Source organism: Peromyscus maniculatus, chromosome 16 (genome assembly GCF_049852395.1).
Source record: "Peromyscus maniculatus bairdii isolate BWxNUB_F1_BW_parent chromosome 16, HU_Pman_BW_mat_3.1, whole genome shotgun sequence".
Classification (NCBI taxonomy): Eukaryota; Metazoa; Chordata; class Mammalia; order Rodentia; family Cricetidae; genus Peromyscus; species Peromyscus maniculatus.
Genome location: NC_134867.1, coordinates 13496655 through 13519310, shown reverse-complemented (window position 1 = coordinate 13519310; position 22656 = coordinate 13496655). Strand labels below are relative to the sequence as shown.

The following is a 22656-nucleotide window of genomic DNA, read 5'->3' as shown; positions in this document are numbered from 1 at the left end:
CAGAGCGAAAAGACCAGAAACCGTCAGCGGTCCATGCAAAGGCAGGTGAGACAGCCTCACCATTTTCTGGAGAAGCTCACTTGGCTGGCTCGCCACTTGCTTCCCACTTTGACACACTCAGCCTGTGTCAGGAAGATCTGAGTAAGCCTTTGCACACCCCTAGGGGTTTATCTACAAGTCACTGTGCACACACTGAAGGCTGTGTCTTAGGGGACCCCCTCAACCGTTTGTGTTAGGTTCTCCAGGCTAATGCTGCTCAGTTCAAGCCCCTGCAGGAGTGTCTTAGAAATGGGCTCTTGGGTCCCCTCCGACCTCAATCAGAACCACCCAGGGTGGGGCCCAGGAACCTGCATTTTCAAAGCTTGCCAAGACAGCCATTCCAAGGACAAACCAAGCCTGGAGCCTGGGGTTAAACCGAGGAACCACAGAGCACTTCTCAGCTTTAATCCCTACTATTTTTATAGGATCACTTCACAAAACATGCGAATTCACATGCCTGTGAAATCATTCTCACAGCACAGACAAGTGAAATCCAGCCGGGCAGTGGTGAGGCAGGCCTTTAATCCCAGTACTCCAGAGGTGGAGGCAGGCGGATCTCTGAGTTCGAGGCCAGCCTGATCTACAAAGCTGAGGCTGCACAGACAAACCCTGTTTCAAAAGAAAAAACAAAAACAACAAACAACAACAAAAAAACTAAAAAAAAAAAAAAAAAAAAAAACCCCAACCAAACAAACAAACAAACCAAAACAGTGAAATCTATCTACCCCTTCTTTAACTTCCAGTACACATAGAAAGTGCTGTAAATGCTGAAGTCAGGCTTAGCCACAAGGTAAACACTTACTTTGGGTATTTTCTCATATAATTTCTCTTTTTTCCCTTTAACAAAAACAACAGCACATGGGGAAGAAATATTTCACATCTCCCAACAGAAGTTAGCCCAGGTTCTAAACAGGATCTCCCTCTCAGTGTGCTGTGGAAGTGACTGGCCGCAGCTTACTGTGCCCTGCTGCCCCCCTCCCCCAGATGACTTCTAGGGGTGTGTGTAGGCGACATTTATCATTATGAAGCTTTGGGGGTGTTGTCTAGGGGACTCACTATGTAGCTTGGGCTGGTATCCAACTCATGATCCTCCTGCCTCAGTTTTCCTAGCGCTAGGACTAGAGGTATGTGTTTTAGATTTCAGATTGTATGGTCTTTAAAATCATAACTGGCACACACTTGTAGTCTCAGCACTCTGGAGGTAGAGACAGAAAGACTGCCTATTCAATGCCAGCCTGGTGGGTTCCATGCTATCAAGGCTACTACAGTAAGATCACATGGCCAGAAGGAAGGAAGGAAGGAAGGAAGGAAGGAAGGAAGGAAGGAAGGAAGGAAGGAAGGAAGGAAGGAAGGAAGGAAGGAAGGAAAGAAAGAAAGAAAGAAAGAAAGAAAGAAAGAAAGAAAGAAAGAAAGAAAGAAAGAAAGAAAGAAAGAAAGAAAGAAAGAAAGATTGATTTAATTCATGTGGTGGTGGCCCATGCTTTTAATCCCAGCACTCAGGAGGCAGAGGCAGGACAATCTGGTCTACAGACAGAGTTCCAGAACAGCCAGAGAAACCCCGTCTCAGAAAGACAAAAAACAAACAAAAATTTAAAAACAAAAAAAAAAAGGAGAGAAAAAAAAAAGTTAACATGCACAGCTATAAATATTATTTTGGTTTTATTTTCACACGGCTCTTGGCAACAAGTCACGTTGTATTGAGAAATGAAGAGCGCAGTTTCTCCACGCTGCTTAGGGAGCATGGTGGACATTCAGGGCATTCAGCTCTCAGAGCGGACACCAGGGAGGAGATGATTGGACCCAGAACCTTTCACACACTGGACAGTCCCTCTCCACTGAATCATACCCCCGGGCCCAGATTGCTGCTCCCTTCCTTCATTTTATTCAACATTAATTTTTAAGTTATTTTTATTTTGTGTGTATGGGTGTTTTGACTGCATGTATGTGTGCCTGGTGCCTGTAGAGGCCAGAAGAGGGCGTCAAATCCTCTGGACCTGGAGTTACAGACAGTTGTGAGCTGCCATGTGAGTGCCGGAATCGAACCCAGGTCCTCTGCAAGAGCAGTCAGAGCTCTGAACCACTGAGCCATCTCTCCAGTCCCTCAACATTATTTTTTAAATATGCAAGATAATTTCAGATTTTGTTGGGTCAATCAATGCTAAGTTATAAGTCGTACAAATACATGCTATTGAGAGCACAATGATCCATCTTGAAGGGAAGAAAGACCACATACTTTCATTTAATGCTTTTGCACATTTGGATTAGAATTCTGCATAGGCCAGATTAACTTTTTTTTTTTATGTTTTGTTTTTCAAGACAGACAGGGATTAAACAGGGTATCTCTGTGTAGCCCTGACTGTCTGGAACTCTCTCTGTAGACCAGGCTAGCCTCAAACTCAGAGATCCACCAGTCACTGCCTCCTTAGGATTAAAGACATGTGCCGCCACACCTGGCTCAGATGAACTCTTAAATGCTCCTGGTATAATAACTAACTTTTAAAAGGCTACACCATGTACAAGTATTTGTACTGTTAACAATCACATGGAGGTAACATTTTTGGCACGCCAGCTGATAGAACATCTGTATAATTCCTGCGGACACACACACAACTGTTGGCTTTCTGAACTACGCAGACAGCAGAGTAAACTGCTGTTTTTCTAAAGGATGATTTTTAGCAAAAAGCACAGTAAATGTTAAGGTGGGGTGTGCTGCCGAGTTTTATGTCAACTTGACACAAGCTACAGTCAGCTGAAAGGAGGGAGCCTCAATTGAGAAAATGTGTCCAGAAGATGCAGCTGTAAGGCATCTTCTTAATTAGTGATTGATGGGGAGGACCCAGCCCATTGTAGGTGGGGACATCGTTGGGCTGGTGATCCTGGGTTCTATAAGAAAGCAGGCTGAGCAAGCCAAGGGGAGTAAGCCAGTAAGCAGCACCCTCCATGGCCTCTGCTTCAGTTCCTGCCCTCACAGCTTTGGATGATGAACCGTTATATGGAACTGGGAGTGAAAAAAAAATAAAGCCTTTCCTCCGCAAGTTGCTTTTGGTCATGGTGTTTCGTCACAGCAATAGTAACCCTAGCTAAGACATGGGGCATTCAAGGTCATGATTTTCTCCAACTTACTGGCAATGAGCTCAGGAAGCTTTTAAGTTTTATGATTTAACTGATTCAACCTAAAAAGCCATGTTTACAAATACATGTGGTCATCACAAGAGGAAATGCTGTATAAAAATAAAACTTCAATGTGCAACACAAGATTCTCCCACAAGTTTTATTACATTTGTGTTGCTGGGGATAGACATTTGGGGCCTTTCCCACACGGACGAGAACTCTACCACTTGGCCCTAGCCACCCCCCAGTCCTCTTCTAAACATCTTCTTGAGACAGGGTCTCAGTCGAATGTACTCTGTGGTCCAAGTAGGCCTTGAACTTGCAATTCTCCTGCCTCAGCCTCTTTGTCTTAGTTTGGGGTTTTTATTGCTGTGAAGAGCCACCGTGATCATGGCATCTCTTATAAAGCAAACATTGAATTGGGGTGGCTCACTTACAGTTTCAGAGATTCTGTCCATTATCATCATGAAGGGGAGCATGGTGGCGTGCAGGCAGATGTGGTACTAGAGTGGAGGTTGCTACGTCTTGCAGGCAACAGAAAGCTGACTGAGTGTCACACAGAGTGAAGCTTGAGAAAAAGACCTCAAAGCCCACCCTTGTTGTTGGATTTTCTTTTTCTGTAGCCCCACATTGGGCACCAAAATGTTGTTGTTTTTTTACTCTTCTGGGGGTCCCGCCACCCAGCTCCCAAATAAATCACACACAGAGGCTTATTTTTAATTATAAATGCCTGGCCTTAGCTTGGCTTATTTCTAGCCAGCTTTTCTTAACTTAAAATGATCCCCATCTATCTTTTACCTCTCGGCTTTTTCTTTTCTTTTCCTATATACCTTTCATTGTTTCTCTGTTTCTATTTGTATAGTGAGTGGCTGGCCCCTGATGTCGTCCTCCTTCTCTGGCTACTTCTTCAATCTTCTCTTCCTCCCAGATTTCTCCTATATATTATTCTCTCTGCCTGCCAGCCCCACCCATCCTTTCTCCTGCCTCACTACTGGCCGTTCAGCTCTTTATTAGACCATCATATGTTTCAGACAGGGACAGTAACACAGCTTCACAGAGTTAAACAAATGCAACATAAACAAAAGTAACACACCTTAAAATAATATTCTATGCCAGTGGTGGTGGCGCACACCTTTAATCCCAGCACTTGGGAGGCAGAGGCAGGTGGATCTCTGTGAGTTCCAGGCCAGCCTGGTCTACAGAGCGAGTTCCAGGACAGGCTCCAAAGCTACACAGAGAAACCCTGTTTTGAAAAAACAAAAACAAACAACCAAAAAACAAAAACAAACAAAACAAAACAAAAATTTCTACAACATGCCCCAACAATGATACACTTCCTCCAACAAGGCCACACCTCCTAATACTGGCACTCCCTTTGGGGGTCATTTTCTTTCAAACTACCACACTCTTATAGCTGAGTACAATAGCCTATAGTACAGGCCAGAGTCATCAGACCCAGCTCCCAGGCTGGGGCTTGTGATGGTCACTGAAACGTGGGGTTTAGGGACTGAACTGAGTGGTACTCGGTTTCCCCCATTACTCCTTCTTGTTGGCAGCTTTTGATTCAGCACACTTAACAAATACAATGGCATACATACGATTTCATCTCCCAAACCATACTGTACCTGGGTATCTATCGAGAAAGAAATCTCTCATTCAGTTATCCGACTTCATGTAAGTCTGTTATAGAGGTGTTCTGTCACAAGGGAGGTCAAAACTGAGTCCCTGAACCACCGGGGGGTTGGTTTAGTTTGGGTTGGTTTGGGTTTGGGTTTTTCGAGACAAAGTTTCTCTGTGTAACCCTGACTGTCCTGGAACTCACTCTGTACTAAACCACAGTTTTCATAGAACTGAGCATCACGTGGGGCCCCATAACGAAATAAGAGCCTCCTATCCAAACACTACCTGGGGGAGAGAATATTGCTTAGCTTCTGAGACAGATAAAATCAGGCATGTTGGGATGGTACCGGCATAATTGAAATATGAAATGTGGTTTCTAGAACCCTCTGAAGATTAAGTAAATTCCTTGAAAACGTCTGGAGGGCTTGGGGGGGGGGCACCTGACTTAGAAATAAACAAAGTCTCTAAGGTGTAGCAGACCTTTCCTGGTGGCTAAGCGCTTGCTGCTAGCTCTGTACATTAAGAAACCACAAAGCTGCCGGGCGGTGGTGGCGCACGCCTTTAATCCCAGCACTCGGGAGGCAGAGCCAGGAGGATCTCTGTGAGTTCGAGGCCAGCCTGGGCTACCAAGTGAGTCCCAGGAAAGGCGCAAAGCTACACAGAGAAACCCTGTCTCAAAAAACCAAAAAAAAAAAAAAAAAAAAAAAGAAACCACAAAGCTTTCAAATATATTTCTACAACCCAAGTTAATCTCGCAGAAATAGTTCGCACAACTGAAACAGAAATAATCAGAGCTAGTAGTACATCTGCTTAAGCTTCCACGGGCCTGAGTTCCACTTTGAAGTGTAGACTATCTAGAAACCGGCTTTGTTTTTCAGGGGTGCGGCAGGAATTTGGTTTGGGCTGTCCCTTTGGGCCTGTGCTGATCTGAGGTGAGTGTCAACCTGCCTTCTCTGTTTTGCGTTCTTATGGCAGCCCACCAGTACGAAAAGAGGGGTGGGGACAGTTCTTAGTGAGTCCTCCTCCAAACCGGGAAGAGAACAGTAAATACTTAGGGAGACACTTGAGCATTAGGAAAAAATATTTTACAACGCTTTACAGATTCCAAAGAATCTCAGACTCCAAACTCATTCTTTCCACATTGAGAGCTTCCCGCGTGAGCATCACACACACACACACACACACACACACACACACACACACACACACACACACACTCCACATCACGGCATATGACCCTGGGGAGCTCATGGCAGTCGGGGAGGCGCCTGCATAAATGATGACCTTGGTTACCACGACAAAAGACTTGTACAAGACTTATGGTTAATGACTTGAGGAAGTACTTGAGACACATAATTACTTCCTTGTAGTCTGACCACTCTCCCTGCTCTTCTAAAATATTTTGGCTTTGAGGAAAATAAAAATGAAGTATTTTTCTTACTAGAAAAAAAAAACAACACAAAAACCTCAAAGGTATAACATTGCAATACTCAAGTAAAAAACATAAGGGATACTTGAAAAAAATCTTCATTTTTATTTTTATTTATTTTATATGTATTACTGTTTAGCTCACACGTCATTACTTATGCGCTTGGTGCCTAAGGAGCTCAGAAGAGGCATGGGACCTCCTGGAACTGGCGTTATAGATGGTTGTGAGCCACCACGTGGGTGCTGGGAATCAAACCTGGGTCCTCTGCAAGAACAAGTGCTCTTAACCACTGAGCCATCTCTCTAGCCCCATGGATACTTTTCTAAAAGTTAAAAACATACTATAAAAATGAACAGTTTAAAAAATATTTCTCAGTTGGATGTGGTGGAATACGCCTGTAATGTGGAGCTCGCCTGTAATGTGGAGCATGCCTGTAATGTGGAGCACACCTGTGATGTGGAGCACGCCTGTGATGTGGAGCTCGCCTGTAATGTGGAGCATGCCTGTAACGTGGAGCACACCTGTAATGTGGAGCACGCCTGTGATGTGGAGCACGCCTGTGATGTGGAGCATGCCTGTAACGTGGAGCACGCCTGTGATGTGGAGCATGCTTGTGATGTGGAGCATGCCTGTAACGTGGAGCACGTCTGTGATGTGGAGCACGCCTGTGACGTGGAGCACACCTGTGATGTGGAGCATGCTTGTGATGTGGAGCACGCCTGTGACGTGGAGCACGCCTGTAATGTGGAGCACGCCTGTAATGTGGAGCTCGCCTGTGATGTGGAGCACGCCTGTGATGTGGAGCACACCTGTGATGTGGAGCACGCCTGTGATGTGGAGCACGCCTGTGATGTGGAGCACACCTGTAATGTGGAGCTTGCCTGTGATGTGGAGCTCACCTGTAACATGGAGCACGCCTGTGATGTGGAGCTCGCCTGTAATCCCAGCACTTGAGGCAGAGGCAGAATGATCAGGAGGAAGCTGAGGGCCAGTCTGTGCTCTATGAGACCTTGACTGAAAGGCTGCCCCCCTACATTATTTATCTCACGAATGAGGGAACCAATATGATAATAAAGTTGTTTCTAGGAGCAATTGAAGAACTGAGCATTTATAAGCATTTAAAAGAATATCAGTTCTAGACATGGTAGTGGGCACCTGAAGCCCCAGCATGCAGGAGGTGGAGTAAGAGAATCAGGAGTTCAAGGCCATCCTTGGCTATACAGCAAGTTCAAGACCAGCCTGGGCTATGTGAGATCCTGTTTCAAAAAACAAACAAACAAACAAAAACCCAAGAATATTAGAATAAGATTTGGGGGATAGATACTGTGATAGTTTGAATGAGACTAAGCTCCATAGGTGTATATTTTAAACACTTGGTCGCCAGTTGGAAGAATTTTTCTGGGAAGGAGTGGAGGCTTGAAAGAAAAGGGCCCCACAGCGAGTGGCGCTCTTAGGAAGTGTTGTGGGATATTAGATCACACGGTGTGAAAAAGTGTCACTGGTTAACCTGCCTGCATAGGCACTTTCTGTTCGGTTTAATAAAGAGCTGAATGGTCAATAGCTAGGCAGGAGAGGACAGGTGGGACTTCTGAGCAGAGATAGGAACTCTGGGAAGAATCTGAGGCATGCAGGATTGACCAGTGAGATGGGGTGGGGTGGGGTTGGATATACAGTATGGAGGAGAGGTAACGAGCCACAGGACAGAATATAGATTAATATGAACGAGTAAATTTAAGTTATAAGAACTAGTTGGGAACAAGTCTAAGCTAAGGCCAAGTTTTATAACAATAATAAGTCTCCGTGCCATTATTTGGGATCTGGCAGTCTAAAGAACTATAAGGAGATATGGCTTTGTTGGAGTAGGCATGGCCTTGCTGGAGGAAGTGTGTCACTGTGGGGTGGGCTTTGAGGTCTCCTATGCTCAAGCTACGCTCAGTGCGGCACACAGTTGCTTCTGCTTCCTTCTGATCAAGACGTAAAATTCTCAGCTCCTTCTCCAGCACCATGTCTGCCTGTTGTCCTTTTTAAAAATGGTTGCTGCCCAGCTCTGAGCAGTTACCCTCAGCTTCATTCCTACTTGGTCAAACAAGTCATACTTAACTCTGGCTTCAAGATAGATATCATCTATGACCCCTTGCTTGGGTCTCTCAGCCTAGCCAAGAAGTATTGGTATGGCAGAACAAACCCAGAGGGAAACTCCATTCTGACTGGATTTGTACAGTGGACGGTTAATAAATGTACTAAATTGTGAAAAAAAAAAAAAAAAGGTTGCTGCCTTTTAAGCTGTAGCTGTCGGAATCAGCAACTGTGACTTCCGCTGCTACCACAGAGGTTTGGCCGCAAGGGATGTAGCCGGAGGGAATTCTGTTCCCCGGGCACTGACTCTTTCAAAGCTAAACTAAACCTCTCTCCCTCTAAAGAACCCAAGATCCAAAGTTAAGGTGGAATTCTGCTCTTCAGAGGCTGAATAGCAAGTCGCTCACCTCCTCTCCTTGCTCATGTCCTCCAAAAAGCCCTCTTGCTTCTCCTCGCCCCTCCTTATAAACTCTTTCTCACCTGGCTCCTCCCTTCTACTTCCTGTCAGCTAGTTGCTGACTCAGCCTCCTGACCTCAGGTGAATTTTATTTAATCAAACACATCTTGGCATCATTAAACAAACGTTCCAGAGCATAAATAAAAGTAACACACCTTACAGTAATATTCTACAACATCTACTTGCACAGCACCAAGTCCTGCCATGGAGATAATGGACTAAACCTCTGTCAGCCAGCCCCAAATAAATGTTTTCCTTTATAAGAGCTGCTGTGGTCATGGTGTCTCTTCACAGCAATAGAAACCCTACCTAAGACAGAAGGAATAGGAGGTGTGGCTTTGTTGGAGAAGGTATGTCACTGAGGGTGTATACCAGGCTTTTTCTTCTTGGGCCACCAACCAGCTCCCAAATCATGACATGGAGACTTATTAGTCTTTGACTGCTCAGCCTTAGCTTAGCCCTTTTCTGGCTAGCTATTTTAACTTAAATTAACCTGTTTCTCTTTATCTACCTTTTGCCTCTGGACTTGTTACCTTTCTTTCTTTCTGCAGATCTTACTTTCACTGTTTCTTGTGTCTGACTGGTAGCTGCCTGACTTCTGGCCCCTCGTTCTCTCCTCCTCCTTCTCTCATTCCTCTTTTCTTTTCTCCAGAGAGCAGATTCCTCCTCCTATTTATTCTCTCTGCCTGCCAGCCCCACCTATCCCTCTCCTGCCTAGCTATTGGACATTCAGCTTTTTATTAGACCAATCATGTACCTTAGGCAGGCAAGTTGAAACAGCAACACATCTTTACATAACTAAACAAATACAGCATAAGCAAATGTAACAACTCTTTGCCTAGCTAAAATAATACCCTGCAGTAGAGGTGGGCTCTGAGGTTTGTTTGTGTGTCTCTCTGCCTCCTGCTTATGGATTAAGATGTGAGCTCTTCAGCTGTCCCCGCCATCATGCCTTCGGTCTAACCCTCTGAAACTGTGAGCCCAAATTAAATGCTTTCTTTTATAAGTTCCCTTAACAAGTAACTGAAATACACCACGATAACCACTTACAAAGTAATGGACCCATAACTTCTGAAGTGATCCTATCTACCATTTAGACACCTACAAGTTAATGTACAACTCCACAATGTCCAGGCTTCAGTCAATTAATCAATAACAAATTCTCCTAAAGACGGAGGCCACTGTCAGCCATGCTTCCTCCCACTCACACCTTATTGGTGAGCTTTGAATACTTTTACTTTTCCTGAGGTCAGAAGAGTTCACCTACAACACAATACCCAGGCGTCGAAGCATTACACACCGTGGGTTTTCACTTTAACTCTTTGGAAAGTCATTTCTTTGGCTTAAGGGGGGGGTGGTGAAGGGAAAACCATGCAAAGCTCAGGGGGTGAAGTAGAGAGCAACAGGTCTGCAGCTTTAATGCCATCCTCACAGGGAAGGGCTCAAGGCCCTGCTAGTGGGAGCACAGGAGGTACCATTTCTGGGCTCCCACTGTGTCACACTTCAGCTGTGTGCTCTACACAGGCACAATACTGTTTTCCCTTTGCTGCTCTGTTTCCTTGGTGTGTATAGTTCAGGACCGTACGTGTGTGTGTGTGTGTGTGTGTGTGTGTGTGTGTGTGTGGTTTATGTGTGTGAGTGTCTGGTGTGTGAGTGGTATATGTATATGTCTATCTGTCAGAGAGTGTGTGTGGTGTGTGTCTATGTGTGAGTTATGGTGTGTGTGTGGGTATATGTGTGTCTGTGAGTGTGTGTGTGTGTGTGTGTATGTGTGTGTGGTTTATGAGTGTGAGTGTCTGGTATGTATATATCTGTCTGTCGGAGAGTGTGTGTGGTGTGTGTCTATGTCTGAGTTGTGGTGTGTGTGTGTGTGTGGTATATGTGTGTCTGTTGTCTGTGAGTGTGTGTGTGTGGTTTATGAGTGTGAATGTCTGGTGTGTGTGTGAGTGGTATGTGTATATGTCTGTCTGTCAGAGAGTGTGTGTGGTGTGTGTGTGTGACTGTGTGAATGTATGGTTTGTGTGTGAGTTGTGCGTGGTATATGTGTGTGTGGTGTGGTGGTGTATGTGTATGCATGTGCACAAGTGTGGCAGATGTACATGTACATGTGTGCATACATATGAAAGCCAGAGGGTGACATCTACCATCTTCTTCAATGACTCTCCACCTTATATACTGAAGCAGGCTCTCTCACTTGAACTCAGAGGTCACCAATTTGGCTAGTCTAGGTAACCAGATTCACCTTAGGGGACCCCTGTCTCTGCCTCCCCTATACTGAACTTCAGGGGGCCACCATGACCACTGGACCGGCTTTTATGTAGGTGCTGGAGAAGCCAAGGTTCTGATGCTTATGTTCTCTTCTGAGGCATCATGTCCCCAGCCCCTGAAAACCCTAACACAAGGCAAAAGGAGATCTTCTCCAGCAAAGTCATCTAGACCACCCAAGACCAAACCTCTGCAGTAAAAACAATGATGGTAGAATAAAATTACAAAGACCATAAAATTCAATTATAAGATAAGGTGTATAAATCTCTTTTAAGTATAACACCAAGCTACAATAAAATATATTTTCTTTTTCTTTCTCTCTCTCTCTCTTTCTCTCTTTCTTTCTTTCCTTCTTTCTCCTTTCTTCCTTCCTTTCCTCTTTCTCTCTCTCTCTCTCTTTTCTCTCTCTCTCTTTCTTTCTTTCTCTTTCTTTCTTTCTTTCTTTCTTTCTTTCTTTCTTTCTTTCTTTCTTTCTTTCTTTCTTTCTTTCTTTCTTTCTTTCTTTCTTTCTAACAGGGTTTCTCTGTGTAGCTTTGGAGCCTGTCCTGGATCTCTCCCTGTAGACTAGGCTGGCCTCAAACTCACAGAGATTTGCCTGGCTCTGCCTCCCAAGTGCTGGAATTAAAGGCGTGCACTGCCTCCGCCGCCGCCGCCGCCGCCGCCGCCGCCGCCGCCGCCGCCGCCGCCACCACCACCTGACTAAACTATATTTTATATCTTTTTTTTCTTAAAATAGAAACTCCTGGAGCTTAGCAGACGGTTCCATGAAACCTGCTTGCTATGCAAGAATGAGGGCCTGAGTCCAGATCCCCAGCACCCACAAAACAGCTGCGTGAAGTAGCACCCACTTGTAATCCCAGCCTAGCCAATCAGTGAGCTCCAGTTTCTGTAAAAGCTCCTGTCTCAAAAAATAAGGTGGACAGCAGTAGAGGACACTGCCCAACATTGACCTCTGACCTCCATAGGCACATGTGTGGGAGTGCACTTCTCAGTCTCCAAAACATAGCCCCCTTGGCCTCCCCCCAAAGCAAAAAAAAAAATCCAAGATAACAAAGTTTATCCTTGGGTTAATTCATTGTCAAAAGATTATAGTCAGATTAAAGATAGTTTAATTTATAAAATCTAAATTAAATGCTTGATTACACAAGTAAATGGTGTATTGTGAATGATTTAAAATAGATTAGACAAGTTCATTTATTGTCTGATGTGGTGTGGTTTGAAAGAAAATGGCCCTCAAAGGGAGTGGCACTATTAGGAAGTGTGGCCTTGATGAAGTAAGTGTGCCATTGTGGGGTGGGTTTTAAGGTCTCTTTCTCAAGTTTCCCTCAGAGTGACAGCCAGTCAACTTCCTGTTGCCTGCAAGATGTAGAACTCTCAGCTCTAGCACCAAGTCTGTCTGCTCACTGCCATGCTCCCTGCCATGATGATAGGGGACTGAACCTCTGAAAATGTAAGCGAGCCACCCTAAATTAAATTGTCTTTTTGTAAGAGTTGTCATGGTCTGTAGGAGCCCACAGAGGCTATCTAGTGAGAACTTACTCAGGTTCAGAGAATCTGGGCTTGCTTTACCCAGCAGGGCTGCATAAGGAGATGATTTGGCCACAGGCACCAGGTGTTTGGAAGGGTCTACACTTGGCTATACAGTATGTTTTGATCTTGCAAGGGGGAGGTCTTTTGCCTCTCCCCTTGGCATATTATAAACAGCCTTTTTCAATAAAGGATGAGACTGTTGGGTATTGATCCAGGCCCTCCCAAAGCTATCATGTATATCTGTCTTCTTATTGGCTAGGTTGTTGCTCTTTCTATCTGATATTTTCTTGTCCCTCTCTCCTCTTCCTAAGAACGCTTCAAAAGGTGGGATCTAGACTCCCACAGATGGTGCCAGAACATGGGACTTAGGTACAAAAGATAAGAGAGAAGGGGTACCGCAAAGCACAGGTAATTAAGTTGAGGCAGTAGTATTCTATTCTTCAGGAATAAAATTGTAAATATAAATAAAGCAGAATAGTTCAAGTTAGGCTGCAGCAAGTACCTCTATCTGTCTCTGTCTATCTATGTTTCTATGGTTTCTCTAAAGTTGTAAAAGAAAGTTTTGGTAAAGTTTGGAGAATAGGGCTGGAGAGATGGCTCAGCCGTTAAAGGCTAGGCTCACAACCAAAAATATAAGTTTGGAGAATATAAGCTTTAGGTCCAGGGATACCATGAAGGCTTTCTTTTTAATAAGAAAGTCACTTAGGGTTATGAGTAGTTTTTCCCCTGAGTATGGATAGGACCTGGGATGCAGAAAGCAGCGTCCAAGACCTAGCAGCCACTGCGAACGTAGCAGTCTAAGCAGCTTCAGAAGCTCCAGAAGCTGCCAACAACAGCAGATGCCAAGTGAGGCAGTACAAGCAATGGGGTTCTGTGTGATTCCTGTAGGGAAGAAGTCATGGTGGGACAATGTAGTCAGCCAGCTGGAGAGAGATGGCTTGAGGCTATGAGCAACCTTGACAAGCCAAGCAGAGATGCTGCACAGCGAGAGATGAATGGCAGGCAGCAGCTTGGAGAGCAGCAGAGACTTCAGACCACAGTGGCTAGAGCACCAGGAGCCAGAGTCCCTAGTGGCCAGAGCTGAGTGAGGGATGCCCTGGGAGAGTTCAGGCAGAGTGTGGGTGGAGAGCTGAGTGGAGCAGCATCACCCTGGGGTGGAACAGTGGCGGAGGTAGTGCTGTGGACTCAGGGGTAACTGCTGGCTGACAGAATGCCATGGAACTCAGGCCAGCCTGGGCTCACAGCAGCAGAGTGAAGTGGAGCTGTGTGGCCAGCACTGGTCAGCCATGGAGCGGGGTAGCACGTGGAGAAGGACCCCTGCCATTGCAAGTAATGGAGCTGGGGGTGCAGCAGCCACAACTGGCCAAGGCTGGGTTTACTCCTGGAACCAGAATTGTTGAAAGCTGTGGTTCGTAATGGCGGGAGGAACCTTGAGCCCTCTAGCCTCAGGACACAGGGGTCCTTGGCAGATGGGCCAGTTATAGGAGGCACAGACAGCCTGGAACAGTAGAAGCTGAACAGAGCTAGCAGCAAAAGCTGTGCAATTTGTTTGCTGGCAGTTTATGCTGGCTGCACAAAGAGCTCTTCCCCATCCAGCGAGCAGCTTCTGCCCTGGAGCAGTTGTTGCCTAGGGAAAAATTAACTCAAAGTGCCTCTGAGGTTGAGAGTGAGGCTTCAGAGATGCTTGTCTGAACTGGGTTGCAGGCAAGGGGAACTGCAGTAAGTTTTGGTAATGAGACTCCTCATATTCAGAGCTGTTTGCTTCAGAGTCATTACAACTTTGACAGCTATACAAAGACTACAGGGCAGCTGATGAGCCAGGCCCTGATTTTGAGTGCTCAGAGGAACTTTAAGACTGGTACCAGAACTGTCTTTTTGAACTTTTCAGACTTAAGAAATGGGATGAACAGGAGTGGTTTAATTGCAATGGGGTAATTTTGAATTTACTTATGCATATAGACTCTATCAACTGTGATGACTTCTGAACTGTTTTGTGTATGCATATATGTTTTTATTAACTGTGGTGATTCACAAACTGTGTAGAAATGAAGAAATTTGTTTTTTTCTAATGAGGCCCAAGATACAGCTTAAAAAATTATGAAGAAAAGGTGGAGTTAATATTCCTCAGTCTCTTTAATTTTTGAAAAAAAAATTTTTCTTGTTTTGTATGGATAATGTTAACTTGTGTTAATGTACCCTATGTTTTATTAGCAAAAAGTGTAAAAACTCTATTAAGAATTACTTTTGGATGTTTGCTAAAGTTTGTAAAGTGTAAATACTTTTATTGAGAGTTTGCTTTTGCATGTAAGTTTGTAAGAATTGTAATTATGTACAGTAATATTCATCCTTGAATTATGTTAACCTGTTAATGTTGATGAACCATGGTATGGTTATGCTAAGGAGTTCTTGGGTTTGATGTGGCTGCAGCAAGAGTTTACTGATTTATTTGGTGCAGTTGCACCAGGAGTTTATTGATTTAAAAAGGGCTTGGTACAGCTAAGACTGCTGTAGTCATCTTAGACCCATTCAGAAAGACCATTCTATATTTATCATCCTCTACTCCTTTACTGGGAGGTATGGCAGCCATAGGGAGCAGGAGTATTGATGTGGTAATTCTAGCTATTTGCAAGCTCTTAGTAGAAAGCTGATTTGGAGCTAAATAGAGTTAAGCTCTGAACCATCCCCTGCCAGAGGCTGGTAGTCAGTGACAGGTAATTCCTTCTTGCTAGATATCAACCTAAGACAGAGTACACTTGGCAGAAAGTGTATCTCAATGACAGGAAAAGCTGTCTAGTGGTAGAAGATGACCTAAGACAGGCACAGTCCATCTGAGGGGTCTGAGGGCCCTTTAAATTATTAAGAAGGGGGACCCATGGGAGCCCACAGAGGCTATATAGTGAGGACTTACTCAGGGTCAGAGAATCTGAGCTTGCTTTACCCAGCAGGGCTGCATAAGGAGATGACTTGATCATAGGCATGGTTACCAGGTATTTGGAAGGGTCTACACTTGGCTGTATGGTGTGCTTTGATCTTGCAAGAGGGAGGTCTTTTGCCTCTCCCCTTGGCATATTATAAAAAGCCCTTCTCAATAAAGGGTGAGGTCATTGGGTATTAATCCAGGCCCTCCCAAAGCTATCCTGTATTTCTGTCTTTCTTCTTGTCAGCTAGGTCTCTCTTTCTATCTAATATTTTCTTATCCCTCTCTCCTCCTCCTAAGAACGCTTCAAAAGGTGGGACCTGGACTCCCACAGTGGTCATGATGTCTCTTTGCAGCAATAAAAACCCTAACTAAGACATCTGACATGAGAAAATCTCATATCCCGAAGCCTTTTAAAGGATACAGTTTGTAGAAAATACGAAGCACACATGTGAAGGGTTTGTGGCCTAAATACTCAAAGGAAAACTCAATTGCAGTGCAGTGCATAGCGGCACACACCTATAATTCCATCACTTGGGGGGATGAGGCAGGAGGACCTCAAGGATAGTTCAGCCTGGATTACAAAATGAGTTCCAGGCCAGCCTGGGCTACACAGCAAGGCTCTGTCTGCCTCTGCCCTCTGCTGTCTATTTCCTGCCCCACTGAGTTCAACCCCATCTCTCTCATATGTGTGCACATACACAAATAAATAAATATTTGTAGATCAGTTTTTAACATAAGAACTTACCAGCACTTTCAGCAAGGTCTTATCTTTAAATTGAGGCAATGACAGAAATTTCTCTATCACTAAAAGCAGAATAATAAATGGCTAAACTAATGTAAGCTGACAAATTTAGTCATTTTCAGCAGAAGTACTTGACTGGAAAAATTAAATTCAGTTCCATTTGGTGGCAATAGGTCATATGATTTAGGGTGGCCTGGCCTGACATAACAAAAACTTTGGATGAATATCATCTGGGTCTATATGTGACTTCAGCTACTGACCTGAAGCTGCTGCTATTAAGCAACTTTAAGGACTTGCCATGTTCAAAATAAATACATAATGAGTTCGTGTTTAAAATGTCCCTTTTGTCATTTACAAAGGTGAATAAAAGAAGTCTATATTTAACAGATAGTCAAAATGTTACTATTTGTACCAAGTAACACACCATATTAAAGAGAAGCCACTTGTGAGGCTTGCTTTGTTAAGACAGCTGAGTGTAGCCCAGTTGACTACTTATATTCCTCCCTCACCTCTCAAGTGCTGGGATTACAGATGTGTACCACCACATCTGGCTAAATTTGTCAATTGAAAACAACTATAAGGCCATCAAGAAGACTCACTGGGTTAAGGAACTTGAAGACTCATTGGTTTAAGGAACTTGAAGATTCACTGGGTTAAGGAACTTGAAGACTCATTGGGTTAAGGAACTTGAAGACTCATTGGGTTAAGGAACTTGAAGATTCATTGGGTTAAGGAACTTGAAGATTCATTGGGTTAAGGAACTTGAAGATTCATTGGGTTAAGGAACTTGAAGACTCATTGGGTTAAGGAACTTGAAGACTCATTGGTTTAAGGAACTTGAAGATTCACTGGGTTAAGGAACTTGAAGATTCATTGGGTTAAGGAACTTGAAGACTCATTGGGTTAAGGAACTTGAAGATTCATTGGGTTAAGGAACTTGCTGCCAAACATGATCTGATCTCAATTCCTAGGTCCCATGTGGTAGAAAAAAAAAAACAACCAGCACAAGTTGTCTTCTCACCTCCACACATTGTGTATGTATGTATAATGAATAAATAAAGGCATAAGTACAATTTTAGAATGTAAAAAATGTATTATACATTTTCCTGATCCATTAAAGCTATGTTCTTTCATAAATATTTTGTCCTGAAAGCAGGTGAGCTGGCTCAGCAGTTAAGAGCACTTGTGCTCTGACCCAGGTTCAGTTCCCAGGACCCACATCAGGCATCTCACAACTATCTGTAACTCCAGTTCCAGGGGATCCAATATCCTCTTCTGGTTTCCTAAGGTCCCTGCATGCATATAGTACACAGACACACACCCAGGCACACACATATACACATAAAGAAATAAATCTTCAAATACTTTACCTCCAAATTCCATATTGTAAAATACAACAGGATCAAAGAATCAGGAAATTTAAAGGCTAAAAGAATCTTCAAGGTACCTCTCCTGTGGAGGATTCTAAGCTTTTTCCTGCATTTTAAGTCCCCATGGTTCTTATAAAAATGCTGATGGACAAGCCTCACTCTGCCCATCTAACTCCATAAGCCTGGGGTGAAGTTCAGTGGGTCTTCTACTGAAATAACCAGTGTACTTCATGCCCACCCTAGGACAACCCATGTAGGCAATCTGTAAATCCCCAAGACCAATGGAACTCCTGTGGTCCACACCTTAAATCAAATACCGCCCATAACAACCATATCTCACGGAGGCAGTTTCTGCCTTAGATTATTCTCTGTTCAATCCTTGCAGGTATTCACTGCCTCCTGGGGCCATTATACCACTAATGGAAGCTTCTAGCAGGGGCTACTATGTTAAAAAACATAAACTCACTCAACATGGGCTTCCACAAGTACACCAGTGCACAGACACTGAGAAAGAATGAAATGTGTGACTGACCTGTTTCTTCTGGTATTTGTTCAGTAGACTCAGAAACAAGACATAGCATCTGGAATAGCTTGCCAGGGCTGCACAGCAGTCATGGTAAGATGTCAGTTTGCTGTGGGAAATGCCAAATGGGAAAAATAAGAATAAACTCTATTTTTTTTATTTAAGTGCACAGAATATCATTCTAACTGCAGGTCATGCAAATTCATGAAAAGAAGTCTAGAGATACCTTATGCAGTCCAGAGAAATGAGTTAATTCATTGTCCAAAGATTACAGTTAATTTACAAAGACAAAGTTTAGTTCACAAAGTCCAGAGAAAATGCAAAGAGGCTTGCTACCTGCTCTAGACTCTAGGAGGGCAGAGGGAATGTTTTAAAGCCCTTTCCTTAGTGGGGCTGAGGACTTAGCTCAGTGGTAAACACTTGTCTAGCAAGCATGAGCCCCTGAGTTTGGTTCCCAAAAAGATGGCAAAGATGGCATCACAGTGTCCTACACTCTTTCTATTGCTCTGGTAAACTCCATGACCAAGAGCAACTTGGGGAGGACAGGGTTGATTCTTTGCAAAAACTGATGATTGGTGACTGAGAGATGGCTCAGCAGTTAAGGGCACTGGCTGCTCTTGCAGAGACGCAGGCTCAGTTCCCAGCACCCACATGGTGGCTCAGCTGTCACTCCAGCTCCTCTGAGGAGGAAGCAGCCTCTTCTGACCTCCAAGAGCACCAGGCACACACGTGGTGTACATACATGCATACATACATACATGCATACATACATACATACATACATGCATACATACATACATACATACATACATACATACATAAGGCATTCACAATATACATAATAAATCTTTAAAAAAAAACTAAAAAACTAATGACTGTCAAACCTTTTGCAAGACTGATCAAGGAAATCAAAAAAATCATAAGAAAGTCAAACTAAACATGAAAAGCAATTTTAATAACAAAGAAGCCACATAATATGGGAGTAAAATGTGTGAATTCTAGCTGGGTGGCGGTGGTGGCACACACCTTTAATTCCAGCACTCAGAAGGCAGAGGCAGGCAGATCTCTGTAAATTCAAGACCAACCTGGTCTACAGATTGAGTTCTAGGACATTCAGGGCTGTTACACAAAGAAACCCTATCTCAAAAAAAAAAAAAGTGATTTCTACAGTCAAAGATGCCTGACCTGAACTGAGGCTCTGTGACCTACTGATTGTAAGATGTTAGGAAAACAATTGCATTTCTCTGTGCCTTGGTTTCCTTCTACGTTGGATGAGGTGACAATCATGACATGTATTTGATTAGTTCTTGGAAAGTACTTGATTGACCAGCATGCAGTAAGTACAGTACCGTGGTTACAAATAAGTAAAATAAAAAACAAAAGCAAAAACAAAAAACTATCATTACAGATAGAACCAATTAAAATGATCGTTGATTGACTGAGGTACTAGAAACCAAACCTAGGGCCTCTCACATGCTAGGCAAGCGCTCTACCACAGAGCAACAGAGTACAGAGTCACACACTGTATTTATTTATTCACTGAAACAGGATCTTACAATGTACTCCACGCTGGTCTCAAACAATTGCAACCTTTCTGCCTCAGCCTCTAAAAGCTGAGGTGGAACATTTAATGTTGTTTGAAAACTTAGGGGAAAAATGAACAAATTCTATTTAAAAAAAAAAACAACTGTTCGAAGCTGAACTAAGTGGAAAACATGACAGCATATGTGGTCTTTAAAGAAGTGAATTAAGCCGGGCGGTGGTGGCGCACGCCTTTAATCCCAGCACTCGGGAGGCAGAGCCAGGCGGATCGCTGTGAGTTCGAGGCCAGCCTGGGCTACCAAGTGAGCTCCAGGAAAGGCGCAAAGCTACACAGAGAAACCCTGTCTCGAAAAACCAAAAAAAAAAAAAAAAAAAAAAAAAAAAAAAAAAAAGAAGTGAATTAGTAGCCATGGCGGCAAGTACCTGGAGTCTGTCTACTCAGGAGGCAGAGGAAGGAGGACCATTTTAGCTCAGCAGTTTGGGATCAGCCCTGGCAATACAATGAGATGAGAGAGAGAACAGAGATAGACGGGGTGGAGAATCATCTTGTAAGACTGTTGGCCAAGCGCATAGAAGGAAAAACGTAAATGCCTAACTTTAAAGGCATTTCTGAAGCTGATCAGCATCTGGCTACTTTCAAACAACCTAGCTTCAAATGATTATCAAATGTGGGACAGTGGGTGCAAAGGTGACTAGTGAATGTGGGAGTCCAAGTTCAAACAACTGACACAAAGTTCTAAGAACGTAATGCTAGCACTGAGCTGTCCTGGCCACAGTCCACACAGCAGCTTTGCCCTCTGGCAGACAGCCACAGCACCCACAGAGCATTGTCTGCCCATCTCTGCCTTATGGACTTCAGGTGCCAGGGCTTTTCACCCGGGGAAGTGAGTTTACATCAAAAGAGGGTACTGGATATTTATCCCGCTCCCCACACCCTTTCCTGCCTCCTGCCCAGGACCCAGAGTGCCTGGCCACAGGTGTGCGCTGTAAAAACGTGCTCATCCTCAGAAAGGTATAAGGAGAGACACCACTCCTTCCAGGCGGGCTCTTATTCCTCTCTTCACAGCTCCCACCTGCTGTGTGGTATTAATTTAAAATGTGTTACATTTGTTTATGCTGTGGGACATTTGTTTAATAATGCAAAGATGAGCTGCATTCTTTTATGCTGCATTTGGTTAACTCTGCAAAGCTGTGTTCCTTTGCCTGTCTAAAACACCTGATTGATCTAATAAAGAGCTGAACGGCCAATAGCTAGGCAGGAGAGAGAAATACGTGGGGCTGGCAGGCAAAGAGAATAAACAGGAGGAGAAACCTAGGGAAGAGGGTGAGGAGTTAGAAAAGGAGAAGGAGAGGCGGACGCCAGGGCCAGCTACTCAGCCACACAGCCAGCCACAGGGGGCCAGCTACTCAGCCACACAGCCAGCCACAGAGTAAGAAGGAAAGGCATATAGGATAAGGAAAGGTAAAAAGCCCAGAGGCAAAACATAGTTAAAGAGAAACGGGATAATTTAAGTTAGAAAAGCTGACTAGAAACAAGCCAAGCTAAGGCTGGGAATTCATAAGTAAAAATAAGTCTCTGTGTATTTCTTTGGGAGCTGGGTGGTGGGTCTTCAAAGAGTAAAAAAAAAAAAAACCTCCAACTACACCCACCATGCTGTCTATCTGTCTGTCTTTCCATAGCATTAATATTTTCTAATGAACTCTATACTCCAGCAGTCTATCTCAATGTCCCTCTTGAACTCCTATCAGAGACCTTTCAAAAATAACAATTACAAATTAAACCAGACCAGACTTGAATCAGCAATCTCCTTTTTGAGATAAAGCACTTGAGTGTTATATCCGGTACGCCAAAACTTGTGATATGTTTTGTGGGACATCGTTCTTTGTCTCCAAGGGGCAAAGAAGACAGGCGAGCAAAGTAACACACGCATTTGGCTAGTTCACAGCCTTCCTGCGTGCTAAGTACCTGACAGCCAGCCTAGAGTGGCATTACACTCACACAAGAAACCAGCTTGAGTCGGGTGTTTTCATCTACATTCACGGTGTTGGCTGCAGACGAACTCAAAGCGGGGAAAGTTCCTTTCTAGTTAGGCACACAAATACTAGAGAGAACTCAAAATGTACATTAGCATCGGCTCTATTTTGCTGTGATAAAACACTGACTCAACTTGGAAAGGACTTGTTTGGCTCATGTCTCCCTGTCACAGTCCATCAGTGAGGGAAGGGACGGCAGGGCGGACATTCAAGCAGGAACGCGGAGGCAGGAACTGAGCAGAGACCATGGAGAATGCAGTTTAGCGCTTACCTCCCATAGCTCGCTCAGTCTACCTTTTCTATAACCCAGGCCCTCCTGCCCAGTGGGCTGGGCCACCCCACATTAATCAAGAAAATGTCCCACAGACATGCCCACAGGCCGATCTGATGGAGGCCATTCCTCAACTGAGGTTTCCACTTCCCTGGTGACTCTATGAGAGAGTCACGAAAACTGACCAGTACAGCACTTTTTTTTTATAAATATAATTTAATTTAATTTTACATATCAGCCACGGATTCCCTTGTTCTCCCCCCTCTTGCTCCTCCCCTTGCCTTCCCCCCAGCCCACCCCCAGTACAGCACTTTTAACGAGGTGTCTTCACATTCGGTCTACCTACCTAAATATTCTGGCGATGTTGGTGCAGACATCCTTGTCGTCCATGTACTGCTCCATCACTGTGCAGAGCGGGGGGAAGGCCCCGACCTTCAGGAGCCTGCTTCTCGTCAGCGGTGAGTCGGCCAAGTTTCTCAGCGTAGCAGTTGTCTAGGGAAACGTATGCTTGTGTCATTTAAGTAAAGCTTAGAAACAGGGCCATGCCACTAGGAAAGCCACGCCTCCCCGGAGTGCCCCTGGGGTGGGAGTGGGGATGGTGGGGGAGGATGGTGGGGTGGGGGTGGGGATGGTGGGGGGAAGGTGGGGATGGTGGGGGGATGGGGGTGGGGATGGTGGGGATGGTAGGGATGGTGGGGGTGGGGATGGTGGGAGTGAGGTGGGGATG

The 22656-nt window shown here is 44.4% G+C and overlaps 1 protein-coding gene across 4 annotated transcripts in view; it reads right to left on the bottom strand.

Moving 5' to 3' along the window:
- Armc2 (armadillo repeat containing 2) overlaps positions 1–22656 on the bottom strand; it is a 125851-nt gene that overhangs the window by 21921 nt on the left and 81274 nt on the right. For all 4 annotated transcript variants that reach the window (XM_042262008.2, XM_042262010.2, XM_076552386.1 and 1 more), the window contains exons 12-13: positions 22276–22421; positions 18092–18191 (exon numbers count right to left, since the gene is read on the bottom strand). In XM_042262008.2, coding sequence (XP_042117942.1) covers positions 18092–18191; positions 22276–22421 — 246 coding nt within the window. The remainder of the gene's footprint in view (positions 1–18091; positions 18192–22275; positions 22422–22656) is intronic.